The 14,292-nt window shown below is 49.3% G+C and overlaps 1 protein-coding gene across 2 annotated transcripts; it reads right to left on the bottom strand.

Moving 5' to 3' along the window:
• On the bottom strand, positions 1–14,292 carry FAM76A (family with sequence similarity 76 member A). 2 transcript variants are annotated; one of them, XM_032132471.1, is made up of 10 exons: positions 14,175–14,292; positions 12,993–13,057; positions 12,133–12,187; positions 11,414–11,566; positions 10,341–10,498; positions 9,853–9,939; positions 8,965–9,096; positions 3,777–3,912; positions 3,219–3,320; positions 1–1,885 (listed from the first exon to the last, which is right to left on the bottom strand). In XM_032132471.1, exons 1-10 carry the CDS (start codon positions 14,253–14,255, stop codon positions 1,799–1,801), a joined length of 1,056 nt encoding a protein of 351 aa, XP_031988362.1. In that variant the 5' UTR covers positions 14,256–14,292; the 3' UTR covers positions 1–1,798. The 2 variants fall into 2 exon arrangements, with proteins under 2 accessions (XP_031988362.1, XP_031988363.1); XM_032132472.1 differs by lacking the exon at positions 8,965–9,096.

Genomic DNA, 14,292 nt, shown 5'->3' with positions numbered 1-14,292 from the left:
TGAGGCATTTTTAAAACCACTTTTACAGGTGTCATTTGTACAAATCAAAGCATCCCTTGAAAATCTCATTATTACAAACATACAAAGAAACGATGTTGGTGCTACAAATCAGCTACGCGACGGCAGGAGCAATTTATCACGATTAAAAACCCAACTGAACAGTATTTACAGGGCCTTTCTCCCTCTTTTTATTTCTGTATGTTGAGGGAAGCAAAAAAAGCAAAAGCCCACAGTTAAAAAAACTCCCACCAATGCACTTCATTTTCTAAAAGTATAAAATTGGGTGAGTTTTTCCTGCTGCCACACTCAGGCAAAGTGTAACAATTTCTGATTTTGCTTGTTTTCACATCAAAAGTCCCTTAGAAAAGCCAAAAAGAAATGCATGGCAGTGTCAAATGAAACATGCTCCTTCCGTGCCAGAAGCCAACATCATCCCACGAAAGTGCCTTTGAGTAAAATCAACTTTAGAAACAAATAAGAAACAAAAGGATGAAAAAAATAATCACAAGCTCTAGTTAAAAGCTTCATCAAAGCCCTGATGGAGCAGCCATCCTGCAGCAAAAGCATGAGTTCTCTTACCTACCTTCAGCCCCTGCTTGGGGGTCTCCAAGCCCTGAGATGTTTCTCCACTCCCTGACCAGAGTTCGGGATGTCGAGGAGCTCCTGCCAGCCTGGAGTTGTGTGGTGCTCCCCCTCCAAGTGCTTTTATCCATCACCACCACCTCAAAAGAGGTGTTTGGGGGGACCTACCCCAGCTGGCCTGGCTGTAAGGGTCAGTGGTGGCCATGCTGTTTCAGGGCAGCACACCCCTGGTACAGGGAATGCTCATAGCCCTTTGATCCTGCTGGTTTGGAATCAGCAGTGAGAAAAATCCCTGGAGTGCCCCAAAAAACACTCCCTGGCTCGGGTCGCTGCCTGAGTAAGTGCTTTCCTGGAGCCAACCTGGCCCCTGCATCTGGAAGGGGCAGGGAAAGGGGGAAGAGAGGGAATATCCGAGCCTTGAACTCTTTGCGTAAAGAAATGGAGTAAGAAACACTTGATCACACCAAGCTGCAGAAATCATCGAAATCCCAGATGTCACCACGTAACCAGGGCACTGGGGGTGGAATTCTGGGTGGGTTGGGGGCTGTATCATTCCACTCTGGCTCCCAACCCAAAAGCTCTCATCAGAAAAACAAGGAAACACAAAACCAGGCAATTTGGTTTGCCAAGTTGACAGAGAAAAGAAGAAAAAACAAAACATAAAAATTTTCCAAGATAAATACATGGCCCCCATTTTGGAAGCATCTCCAAAAAGCTGGATCAACCATTGTCAGCAGTGGCACAACCTTCCAGGAACATCTGTTGGGCTGGTGAGTTCGCAGCTCTCTTTTGAAGAGGAAACAGTTCAAGGAAAAAAAATCCAGCTCCCACCACACGCAGCTCCCATTTTATCTGCAGAACAACTGGCCACAGCAATTGCCACACAGCAGCAGGTTGGGAACCAGCAAGGAGCCACTAAGCAGCAGGTTCCTGTTTGCTCATGGAAAGGGCTGGCAGTGGTAGCAACTGGTTAGGAAAAGATTTCTTCCAGAAAACAGTACTTCAGGGGGGATTTAGGAAGGCTGGGACCTCTCCCCATGGATCGAAACCGGCCACGCTCAAGCATGCTGTCGGAAGTAACACCCATCAGGAATTCCCGTGGAGTCCACAGCACGGGGCTAGCGACAACACAGAGGGTTTGGCTTCCAGCGATCCAGCAGGCCTCCCAGACTCCTTGGCTAATGCTGAGGAAAGCTCCCAGGTTGGGGGTTTGGCTTTAAGGGGAGGTTATTGCTCCTGACTTCTCAGGCTTTTTGCCTTTTGACAGGGCAGCTGCTTGCTTCAGGAGTTCTCTGTTCTTGGCCTGGAAATGGGGAAAATGGGTATTTAACGGCATGGATCATCATTAGCTCTTGGGATCCCTGTGTAGGAGCTGCTGACATCCCGCGCGCAGGTGGAAAGGGGGGCAGATGCTGAGCTCACCTCAAACCACCTACAGAGGGCTCTCCCATCCCAGCCCCACAGGAAAAGACAAAGACAAAATAATAAAACCCATAAGCCCGCTCAAAAAATTAATCATATGAACAGTTCAAGGCACCTACAATACACTGAGAGATCTGAACTTTGATTTTGCAATCACTGAAGGTTTCCAAAGACTCAACCAATACCAGCAGAAATAAAATGTCTGGACACCAGAGAGTTCAGGGCAGTCCCAGCCTGAGCTGAGCACAGACATGGAAAGCTGCAAGAGAGGGAGGTGGCTGGGGCACACCTGCTCCTGGATCTGATGCTCCTTTCCCTTCAGAAACAGCACATCCAGCCCTCTCCTCACCACATACCGACATTCCAGCCTTCAGAAGGATGTGCATTGTGAAGGGATTCTCACCGACACTCTGACAGCAGCTGGAGGCTCCAAACCTGCCCTCCACCGGGATACTTCCCTAGAGTGTGTGTGGATGGAGGAGGGGCTGTTTCCTCAGGGGCAACAGAAGCCTTTTGTCTCATCCCCTCCCGCCTCTCATTGCTGGGGCTTTAGATCTTTATATACCCAGAGTAATTAAAGGGTGCAAAGTTCATTTCTGTGTCTGATTTCTTCCCCTTTGACCTGATCCCTTCGGTGGCTCGAGCTATTAATGCTGATAGTCTACTGTGTTTCCACAGCCATGACAAGAATCCTGCTCTCCCTGCTTCTATCAGCTCAGGGACTTCTTTATTTGGACTAGAGATACAGGGCTAAAAGAACTGCCAATTGTTCCTTTGTTCTCTCTGGTTACTGCTCACACAAATCACAAGGAGGTGATTTAGAGGTGCAGAGAGCTGACAAAGGTTCTGCAGACTAGAGAAACAGGTTCAAACCTGATTTCAACAGTAAGTAAAATGAGTTTGATGGTTCCCATCTAGTCCATAAGGGATACAACATAGCACTTTACAACAGAGTAAGTGTGAGCCTGAGTAGAGAGCAGCAAGGTAGGTGTAAACAGTGGTTGGGATGCAGTGCAGAGCTGAGGAGGTGCTTTCCTGGCAGCACAGAGGCTGTAGGACAGGGCTGAGAAGCATTAGCAGGGCTCTGTGTGCAGGAGCTCACGGGGTGTTGTGATCAGGCGTGTCCTCAGTCCCTCCTGGACACAGCTCAGGAATGTCCTTGGTCACTCCTGGATACAGCACAGCTCAGCAAATTAAACCAAAAATGCTGTCACCTGTAACTGTTCCATGACCTCCTTGTGTGTCTTCTCCATTTGGTTCATCTTTGCCCTCATCTGTGATTCCTGGTACTGCAGGTCGGCTTTCAGCTCTGTGATCTGTGCAGAAACCAGGAAGGAGCAAGTGAGCTTGAAGAGGAAATGACTTCCCTCACCACAGACCCCCCTGCCATGGAAAATGCCTCTAAAGAAGGTTGTGACCGCTGGCTGAGGTCACAGACATGCTGGGGGTGCTGGGGGACCGCAACGAGACCAGAACTGTGTCACTGAGAGCACAGAGCAACAGGAAGGGCCAGCACTGTATTTTCTCCAAGCAACAGCATGTTTATTCCCAGTCTTCCCCACACACAGAGGTCTCCAAGAGAGTGGTCAGGAAATGACCCCTTATGAAATGAGATCTCCTGGGTGGGTCCAGAGAACCTCTTTGGCTTTGGAAAGGAGGCAGCCTGGAAACACCCAGACATGTTAACTCCAAGATGAAAAGCCAGGCTGTGTCAGAGTGTGATCTGTGAGAACATGTCAGCCTGCTGGGGGGAAGCAAGCCAAGGACTGTACCTTCTTCTCCTTCTCCAAAATCATCTGATCCTTCTGGTGAAGCATCTTTTTTAAAGTAGCCACTTCCTCCTTCAGCTGGGCAATGATGACAAAGTGGTCAGTGCCAGGGGAGTCCAGGGCGAGGTCTGGAGAAAAACTGCAGCAAAGAACAGGGAGAGGCTCTCAACAAAACCCTCCTCTTCACTGAGGCAGGGAAACTCCCACGGATGCACTCAAAGGAGAATGGGAATCATTTCATGATCATTCATGATCCTTTTTCAAACCAAAGAGCTGAAGACAGCAATCAGAGAGATAATTAAACTTTACGCATCCCTTTGGAAATCTCTTTGCTCACAAGCAGTCCTTGGATGCACTGCAAAACTTCCCACTGAATGTAAACAAGCATTCTGGCAAGGAGGGGACATGAAAGAGAAACAAATAACTTCCAAGTTCAACAAACAGAGCAAAAACCAGATAAATTGTCCTGAGCAGGGAAAAGGGGTAAAAAACATACTGGACCTTGTAATAATTTGATTCTGCCACGATAAAGCAATTTAGGTAGAAGCTTCATTATTTCAGAGTAGGAAAAACTCTCCAGGAAAACAGAGAAATAGCTGAGCACATCACCTGTACACCACCAGGTATTCTAAATCTAAGCAAACATCTGCAGAGTTACCTGTGCATGAGTCACTGCTGCACTGGTAAATCACAAACCTCCCTACGAGACACCCAGTGACCCAGGCAGGCACGTGCAGTCCTGCGCTACAGGAATATGCCAGATCATAAGATACAACAAGCTACAGGCCCAGGGAGCCCACCCGATTTTTCCCTGCCTTCTGTTCCATCCCTAAAACTGATTTTTATCTCCTCATGCTAAGTGGGCAGCACCTCCCAGCCACACACACCTGCAACTGCTGTATAAAAACCGAACAGTAATAAGACAACAAAGCTTCACCTAGAAGAAGTCTGAACCCAAAATTCTGCTTCTCTCGAGGATGTTTCTACCTCTGAACTTCCGAGTCCCCCACCTGTACCCTAAGGCAGAAAGTACTTGCTGCTCACTTCACATGGGGTCTCCTCTAGCACCTGGAAATGATCCATTTTCTAATTAAAAGCACCACAGTCTGCTTTGAGGGGACTCATTAGTAAGGATGTGGCAGGAGAAAAGGCTCTTTCCCCCACTGTGCTGGGGATCTACAGAGGGAAACTAAGCAGAGGCAGCTTCCCAGATCTGAGAGTCAGAGGATGGCCCTGAGGCACTGGGAGAGAAAACCCGGCAAAGGAAAACTCAGAACTGAGGGTCTGCAGGAGACCGCAGCAGGAGAGCCCTGCATGGCTAAAACATGCTGACAGCAGAGCCCACAGTAAGATGTGGCAGCTCTCTGGGCACACTGGATCCAGCTCTGTGCTAGGCAGAGAGGTTCATACCCACACACAAGCACAGAACAACTCCATTTTAAAACTTTCCCAAATAGTTTTCCCAAGTGGAGGCTGTGCAAGATGATGGTGGGTGCTCCAGCACCTTCCTGTGTGCAAGCACATTACTAACAGCAGCTTTAATTTCCCACTCAGTGCAAATATGCCGGGGAGGAGAGAAAGAAATTAAAAAAAAAAAAACAAACAGCCAACAGCCTCCACAGAGAAAAAAAGGCTTCCTCACTGATTCCCTCTGGCTGAAAACAATCCCTTGACACACCATTCCTTTGCCCAGGCACGCTTCCCTCCTGCCATGCCCTGGGGTGATAAAGAGTGCCAGGAGATGTCCCCATTTCCCAGAGCAGCTCCAGCAGGAAAAATTCCCTGCCTGGCAGCTCCTGCTGCCCAGCACATTGCAAAGCCAGGAAGGTGAGAGCCAGCCCTGCCACCCAGTGGGGAGAAGGAAGGGACAGGATGGTCACCAGCCTTGCACAGAGCACCCGTCCGCAGGGCTCCGAGGGTTCTGCATCTGCCAGCGGGGAACAGCCGGCTTGAGATCTCCTCCTGGGGGTATAAAATACCAGGCAGGTATTTTCCTGTTCAGTTGCTGCAAAATGCCCCCTCAAATGTATTAAGGTGCATTAAAGAAGCAGATTTTTTTTTTCTTCTTTTGTATTTTTAAAAAGACTGACAAATCAGCAATGAAAGGTTCCTCTGTCTTTAACCCCATGTTACAGAAGCAGCCTAAGACTCCAAAATTCGAAGGAAAACTGCCAAATGGAAGTCATTGCTTTCCTTTAACAAACAGATCAAGAATTAAACAACCAACCAAAAAAAAAAAAAAAAGCCATTTCCTCTACAAATAAACTCAAGATCCAGCCCCTTGGGATAGGTCAGGGGGACATGAGCTCTCCATGTTTGAACAGCCTGAAATGCACACCGCTAATTAAAGGAAATTATGAGCTCCCGTTGTTTTCAGCAGAGACAGAGGACAAAAATGGAGCTGCTCCCAAGGCACCTGCCTCTCTCTATTGACTGGAACAGAAACCAAATGGACTGCCTTAAACTCCACACCTGTTAAATGGCTGAAATTAGGCAAAGCAAATGCCAAGCTTAAAGATTCTGCTGTTCAAGTCAGGCTGGTGTGAAGAGGCACAGACCAGGCACTGAATGACCATCCACATTTTACCTTAGACAAAAACCACCTGCAGAGCTGCCTCCAGCTCTGGGCCACCAACGTCAGAAGGATACGGAGCTGCTGGAGCGACCCCAGAGGAGGCCACAGAGATGCTCCGAAGAGCTGGAACCCCTCTGCTCTGAAGCCAGGCTGGGAGAGCTGAGAATGTTCAGCCTGGAGAAGAGAAGGCTCTGGGGAAACCGTAGAGCCTGTTCCAGTGCCTAAAGGGGCTCCAAGAGAGCTGGAGACGGACCTGTAACAAGGGCCTGAAGTGCCAGGACAAGGTGGGGTGGCTTCCCACTGCCAGAGGGCAGGGTTAGATGGGATACTGGGAAGAAATTCTTTCCTGTGAGGGTGGTGAGGCTCTGGCACAGGGTGCCCAGAGCAGCTGTAGCTGCCCCATCCCTGGAATTGTTCAAGGCCAGGTCAGACAGGGCTTGGAGCAACCTGGGATAGTGGAAGGTGTCCCTGCCTATTGGAGGGGGTGGAATGTGATGAGCTTTAAGGTCCCTTCCAATCCAAACCATTCTGAAATTCTATGAAAAACATCCTCCACACAGTGCAGTACAGCCCAAGTCACAGAGCTTTAAATTGTGCCAAGACTTTCCTATGCAAATGAGAATCTTTTTACAAATGAACTTTGCTGCTGAGCATCCTGAGGCACCGCTGCTCTCCCCCTGCCAGCAGTGCTGTCGCTGCCTGGTGTTACAAGCACAATTTAGCACCTTGTCTGCAGTGACAGGAGAAGGGACCGCAGTGCGCTTGTCTGCAGAGTCAGAACACTTCGCCAGCATTGGCACAAGAGGATGGGGACACCAAGACTGCCCAAATCAGGACCAGCCCAGCTCCAGGGACTGGAGGTGAAGCCAGCATGCTGGGCAGCACAGGACCGAGGGGCACTGGCAGCACAGCAGGATTAATAAGGCCAGGTCTGCTGCAAGATGTGCTGCGAGTCACTGGGAGGGAAAACGACTCCCAGTGCAGCAGCACCAGAGCTGTTTCCTCCTCCCAGAACTCATCCAGAACAAACCATTCAACACCACCCTTTAAATGACTGTTGGAAATCATCCTGTCCACATATCATAGCCATTGTGAGCAACAACCACTCTGAAATACATAAACAAAAACACACAGAGGGAATTCAGTACGACACAGTAAAGGAATTTCTACCATATCCAAGAAGAAGCAATCATTTCAGATAAGCTGGACCCTGACTGAAGGTGTTGCCGAAGTAACTGAGCTCAGACATGCCCAAATTTTGCCCAGCTGAGGGCTACACCAGAGGTTTTGGCTGAAGCCAGGAGACAGAGTACAGGAAGTTGGGGTTGATCTCAGCAGAGAGGAGGTGCTGGTTGCGTCACTTTTACTCCAGACTCTGCTGCTGCTGCAAACACCCTTGTGCTGCAGCAGACCTTAACTCCACGCTCAGGCTGTGCCCCAGACACCAAGGTGACTCTGGGAGGGACAATCTGGTAGTTGTACAAAAGGGGAGGGTTTGGGGGGTTCACCCTCATAAAAGAACCCTCAGCAACTCCAAACCCACACTTAAGGAACCCCCATTATTATTCCACTCAAGACACGCAGTCATGCGTCTGTTTAAGGCAGCTGGAGCTTGCCTTTTCTGCTGCACGTTGCTGAAGCTCTTTAGTTGCTAAATTTACACTTGGTTTGTTACGGAACTCATCAAAAAAAGCCTGTGGCAAGGCCTACAGCCTTGTCAGGAGCCAGACTGGCAACATCTGACATGAGAGCAAAAGGAAAGCCCTTGATTCCTTCACTACATGCTCCTGTTTTCCAAACAAATGGCTGACCAACCCAGAGAACAGGACATTTTGCTTTTTGGGTATTTTCAAGCCAGCAGGGCTGTTACAATGAGGTGTGCGATCTCAGCCCAGGATTTACTGAGGAGATAAAAACACCTGGTACTGTCCTACAGCCCAGAGCAGCCGCTTCTCTAGAGGGAAAGCTGCACCAGGTACTGATGGGCTGCACCAGTTCTACCAGGGCCCTGTTTCCATCCTCTCCTCCGGATCCACCAGCACTCAAGGCAGCTGAATTCTAACCCCTCTGCACTCAGCCACAGCTCCTAAGTCACAATTAGTCCTTAAATTTTTCCAGCTTTTAATTGAAAATGCTGTTCAGATGATAAAAGGTCTTTCAGACCACTCTGTGGGAGCCACTGCCCTATAAAATTATTAAAGTTCTATTTCATAGAATCATAGAATCCCAGAGTGGTTTGGGTTGGAAGGGACCTTAAAGCTCATGTTGTTCCGCCCCCTGCCATGGGCAGGGTCACCTTCCACTAGACCAGGCTGCCCCCAGCCCCATCCAACCTGGCCAAGAACACTTCCAGGGATGGGGCATTTCCCATGGGAGCACTTCACAGTGACAAGGTGTCAACAGTATCTGTAGGAGAGATCTGTGATCTCAGAGACATTCAAGGCAGGTAGTGAATAATTAATTACCAGTGGCTTTAATGAACCCTTTGGCACTAACTATGCTCTGGTCCATGCTCCCAAATCCCTGCTGTCTAGAAAGAGATCCATTGAGAGGGAGAGTGCCCGTGTATGAGGCAGTTCCCAGGGAGGGAGGGGAGAAAACAACAGGTGATCTCACTTCAGGATGTCAATGCCTTGAGCAACAGGACAATGGTGGGCCCCGAGAGTCTGTTGGGAAGCAGCCCACTGCGCCAACGTGGACGGGGCCCTCTGGATAAGGGGGCAAAGCATCTCGGGAGAGGAAGGAACGCTGAGAATCAGAGAGGAAAGGCAGGAATGAAAATATGCATGTACAAGACCATAAAAATACAAATCCATCTCTATCTCCTGTTTCTGCTAGTGACTCCCATTCTGCTGCACAGGCGGCTGGCATCAACATGATTCAGCATCAAGTGTGACAGCAGAATGGGGTCGGATGCTTTCCTAAAATCAGAGAATCGTGGAACGGTTTGGGCTGGAACGAATCTTAAAGACCATCTTGTTCCATCCCCCTGCCATGGGAGGGGACACCTTCCACTAAACCAAGTTGCTCCATGCCCCATCCAACCTGGCCTTGGACACCTCCAGGATGGGGAGTCCACAGCCTTTCAAGCAAAGCTGTTTGATTGCTTGTCTCTCTTCTCCTGTCCTCTGAGGTTCTCCCTCTCCCTGCAGATCAGTCTGACAGACCTCAAAGCACAAAACCTGCAGACCTCACCAGCCCCTCTCTCCCTGTGACTGCAGAGAGAGGATAAAATTGGTCTGGCTGCAGTTCTCCTGACTGTTGGGGAGTTCAGCCAAACATCAGTTTCCATTTGAGCAGGTACAGGTGCTCAGTACTCTTTTCCTCTTCAAACCTATGTCTAGATTCCAGGTAGCACTGGGCTGTCAGGTTCTAGGGCAGCCCCTTGAGGTCTCAAAGCCCAAGGCCCCTGCTCTAGCATAAGGTATTCACACACAACTCTGTCTTATATAAACTCAGCAAACAAAGCCACCCGCCCACAATTTCCCCATGTAACAGGCTCACCTGTCACCATTGGCAGATATGGCATCAAACTTGGCTTTCTTCTTTGGGATTTCGTTCTGAATGGAAGACGTGGATAAGGTTTTCTGGCTAGAAAAATGAGGAAATTGTATGTCAGAACCTGAATGACTTTCAGTCTAAGACAGAGAGGCAGATAAATATTCCCACCCACTTTGATCCTATTAAAACAGTATTTCCCAGGGCTAAAATGATAAAAAAATCATTCCTTGAAGAGTAGCTGGAGACTAAAAATAAACAGAAAACAATGAGTCAGAGCAGCACGTAGGTGAAGAACTCCTGCTTAAAATCTGCATTTTAATCATTAAATTTTACAAATGCAACTCTGCTTTCATTGTGTACAAGTTCAGTAAGTTGGATCACTAAGAAGCGCAAGGCTGCACCAAGCACAGTGAGGTTTGCAAACAAGCAAAGCGTGACTTAGCCAGATCCTCCTGAACTCAGACCCTGTCCAAAGCCCTCCCCAAGGTTACCTGTTATAGTGGCTGCCACTGCTGAGCCTACTGAACTGCTCCTTCTCCTGCAGGCTGGCTCGGGAAGAACTGCTCAGGTGTTTGCACTGTTCTTTGGTCTTCTGCAGGACCCGTTTATAGGACAACGTGCACAACCAGCACAGCAGCTTTCCATCCACCTGGAAGGGGAGACAGAAAGAAGTTTTGGTCTTTCTTCCTGCCCACAAAGCAAATACAGAAAAGACAAGAAGCAGTTTCAAGGTTAGGGTCACATATGAACAAGCAGGGACTCAAAAAGAATCTTCTGAATGGACAGGCAGCCACTGGAGACCAAAACAGCAAGGGTGTCTGCTCCAGGAGGCTCAGCAGGGCAGGGATTATCAGTGTAGCATCCCGAACAACAGATCTTTACACTTTGCCTGGGAAAGACACACCTCCTACAGAGCACTCAGGGTGTTTAAGCAAAGGGTGTACAGAAGCCACAGAAGGTGTTTCCTGGTGGAGGTATGACACTTGTAGCTCCTCAGGCTATGGAACAAATATCACTCCCCATCCCTCTCCCCAAATAGCACCTCACACTTCATTCAGAGGTCTCTGCTCCTCTGCCAGCTCTTGGGCCAAAGTCAAGAGATCTTTCTCAGAAGGTCTGGCAGAGGCACACAGGGGTTCAAAGACCAAACAGCTCTAAACCAGGGCAAAGCTCAACTCTAGAAAAACACTTCATAACCAAGAGACATGGATCATGGAATGGTTTGGGTTGAAAAGGACCTTAAAGCTCACTTAGTCCCACCCCCTGCCATGGGCAGGGACACCTTCCACTATCCCAGGATGCTCCAAGCCCCTTCCAGCCTGGCCCTGAACACTTGCAGGGATAAGGCAGCCACAGCTTCTCTGGGCACCCTGTGCCAGGGCCTCACCACCCTCACAGGGAAGAATTTCTTCCCAATATCCCATCTAACCCTTGCCATCTGGCAGCAGGAAGCCATTCCCCCTTGTCCTATCAGAAATGCTGCAGAAGATGTAAAGAAGATGAACAGAGGATCACAGTGACCAGCCCTTTTAACTTTTCAGCCTTCTTTTACACAAATACTGACCTTCTTCCTGTCATCCTTCCGGTCAAATGCACACTGCTGCTTGCACTGCTCACACGAGTGAGGAGGGCCATACTTCTTCTCTGAGTTGGTGCAACGCTGGCACTTGTTTCCAATAAATGCTGCTATGATGTTGCAGTACTGGCAGGGTTTTGGCTATAAAAAACAAGAACAACTGCTACAGCCTTCTAACTACAATAGTACACCGCTCCTTCCCATTCTCCCCATAATTTCAAACTTCTATTTCCTTATTCTAAGCAGAGTATAATGCTGATCCAGGACACAAAACTCCATTTGGATCCCTGGTCTCCAGCTAACTGTATTTAGCCATGGCACTCAGACCATTTATCAGGTGCTGTGAAATCTTTAGAAAAATGTCTAATACCAAAATAGAACCAATCAAAATCTCTATTTCAGATTTCAGGCAAGCAGGAAATAAAGATTTATCACTGCTTCCTGCAGCAATCTCAGTCTGTGTAAGCACACTCTTGTGTCTACTGGGTATCGAACAGATCATTTCCTGGCCTCAAACGATGCAAAGCTCTATTTTGTGCTAAAAGAAGGAGAGAAAGTCAAAGCTTCACGCTTGAGTGACCCATATTATTGACCAGTCATGCTCTTACAGCCAAGCCAGTCCATAAACTGCTCTTGGATTTCAGCAGGATAAAGACAAGAGAGATGAAAGGAAAAGAGGGTGGAGAGGCTGAGCCCCGCTCACTTACTGTGCCATAGAGCTTCACATTCTGAGCACACTTCTTGCATATCGTGTTGGTTTTGCTGTTAAGAAGGACACATCATTTTATTAACGCATTTCAACAGATGAAACAAATGAAACCTTTGTTTAGGATGCCTGGTTCAGATCCCAGGATCCCTGGTTAGGATCCCAGCCTCCCCTCGGCTCTGTCTCTGGTGATGAGGCTGGATTCAACCTCCCTAGGGACTCAGATACCAAAGTGCTTTTCCTATCCCCATCTGACTGAGAATAAATGGCCAAAAAACAGCATGCCCAGATGACACCAGTTTTTTGTCCGTACATACACAGGATTTGATCACTGACTAACTGGCAGCACGAGTGATTCAGCATCAGGGCAGGCTCCATTCTGGAGGTCAAGGCAGGAGAGGACAGAAGTATATTTGTCCAACAAACACAGGAAGGAACACCCCACACAACGGCCACATACAGCTCTGGGATTAGCAATCCTCCCTCTGACAGTTACACAACTTGTCAAAATGCAAAAAGACAAGAGCCCAGCTAAAGGACACACAGCAGGAAATAAATGTTGGATACCAGACACCGGGTAAGAGGAAAACTCATGGGAAGATGAACCCAGATCCTTCCCTGGAAGATGAATCTGAGCTCTGACTGAAAAAAAACCCCAAGCAAAAGGTGTAATCCAAGTGCACTGCAGATACTCCAACTCGCCCAGCAGACCTTTGGAGGCGGCCAAAGGTCCCCCCAAGTCTTCCACAGCAACAATCTACAGGTTAAGGCTCAGTCACTGATGGTGTGGAAGCATTATGGTTCCCCAGGTGTGACTGTTCTACACGAAACATGGATCTCCCCATTTCAGCAAGCATTTACCTTTCCTGTTGGAATTCAGTCCTGCAGTAAGTGCATTTAACAATGGGATGAGCAATCCGGCACTCCTGCAACAACAGAAGTGTTCCATGAGGTGCAGTGCTGCTCCCCAAATCCCAGATCTCCTGTTGTCCTCCACTCCCACCACATCCACATACATGCAAACACTTCCTCCCTGTACAGTCATGCTGAGAGAAGAGGAAGGGTGATGGGGATGGCATGTGTCACAGGTGAGCCAGGCATGAACTGAGATCCATCACCAGGGCTCATTTGTGCTTCACACCCACAGAGCAGGGTCAAGGGGTGGCCCCAGCTCCCGGGGCAGGAACACACAGCTTTGCCTCAGGTATTCACCAGTTTCCTGTACCTCTCGTCGCACTCCCATCCCAGCTTTGCCAACATTCACCTGCTTTGTCCCAGCTTCAGTGATCCCAGGCTACTCCAGTTCCTGCCCCTTGTTTCTTATTTCATCCCTGATCTTGTTCTTCCCCGTCCCCTCAGCCTGTCCCCAAAACCCACCTTACTCCTTCAAGATACCATCAGACCTCCCATAAATATGCCCAGATCCTCCCAGGCCTTTGCTCAGGAACAGCTCCCACCTCCCCTCCATTCCCCACAACAACCCCATGACTTCCACTCCAACACCCTCCAAACACCCCCAGCACCTCCAAACTGCCTCCAGTGCCTCAGGTACTCCTGACAAACAGCTTCCCTGAGAAGCCCTTCAACACACTCCCCTAACAGCCCCCAGGCTTTATCCCCGTGCCTCAGCCTCTCAAAACCCCCCCAAAGCTCCCAGGCCCTCATCCACACCCTCCCACTGCCCACCCACAGACCCCAAATAGACACCTCAAGGCCCCAGTCTTCATAAATACTCCCAGGATCTCCCCACAAACAGCCCCTCAATTATCTTCAGTCCTAGGAGCCCCCAGAGCCCCTAAAACAGTCCCTTGCTTGCCCTCCCTCACAAACAATGCTCCAGGAGGCCCTTTACCCCTCAGACACCCCCCAAATCCCCTCACAGCCCACGCCCTCAAATCTCCTCATAGATCACCCCCCATTTCCCTCACAGCCCCCCTCAGACTCCTCTCCCATCAGTCTCCTCCCAAACTGCCCCCCATAAGATCCTTCACAGACCTTCCCTCCTCGCCCCCTCACAACCCGCTCCCAGCCCCTCTCCTGGACCTTGCAGAGCTGCTGGCCCTGGCTGAGCGCCTCGAAGGGGAAGCGCTGGTGGCACTTGGTGCAGGCGTACAGCGCCGCCATCCCGCCGCCCCGCTGACAGGCGCGGCCCGCCGGCCCG

This window comes from Corvus moneduloides, chromosome 23, assembly GCF_009650955.1.
Source record: "Corvus moneduloides isolate bCorMon1 chromosome 23, bCorMon1.pri, whole genome shotgun sequence".
NCBI lineage: Eukaryota > Metazoa > Chordata > Aves > Passeriformes > Corvidae > Corvus > Corvus moneduloides.
This window is presented reverse-complemented; position numbering and strand designations above follow the sequence as displayed.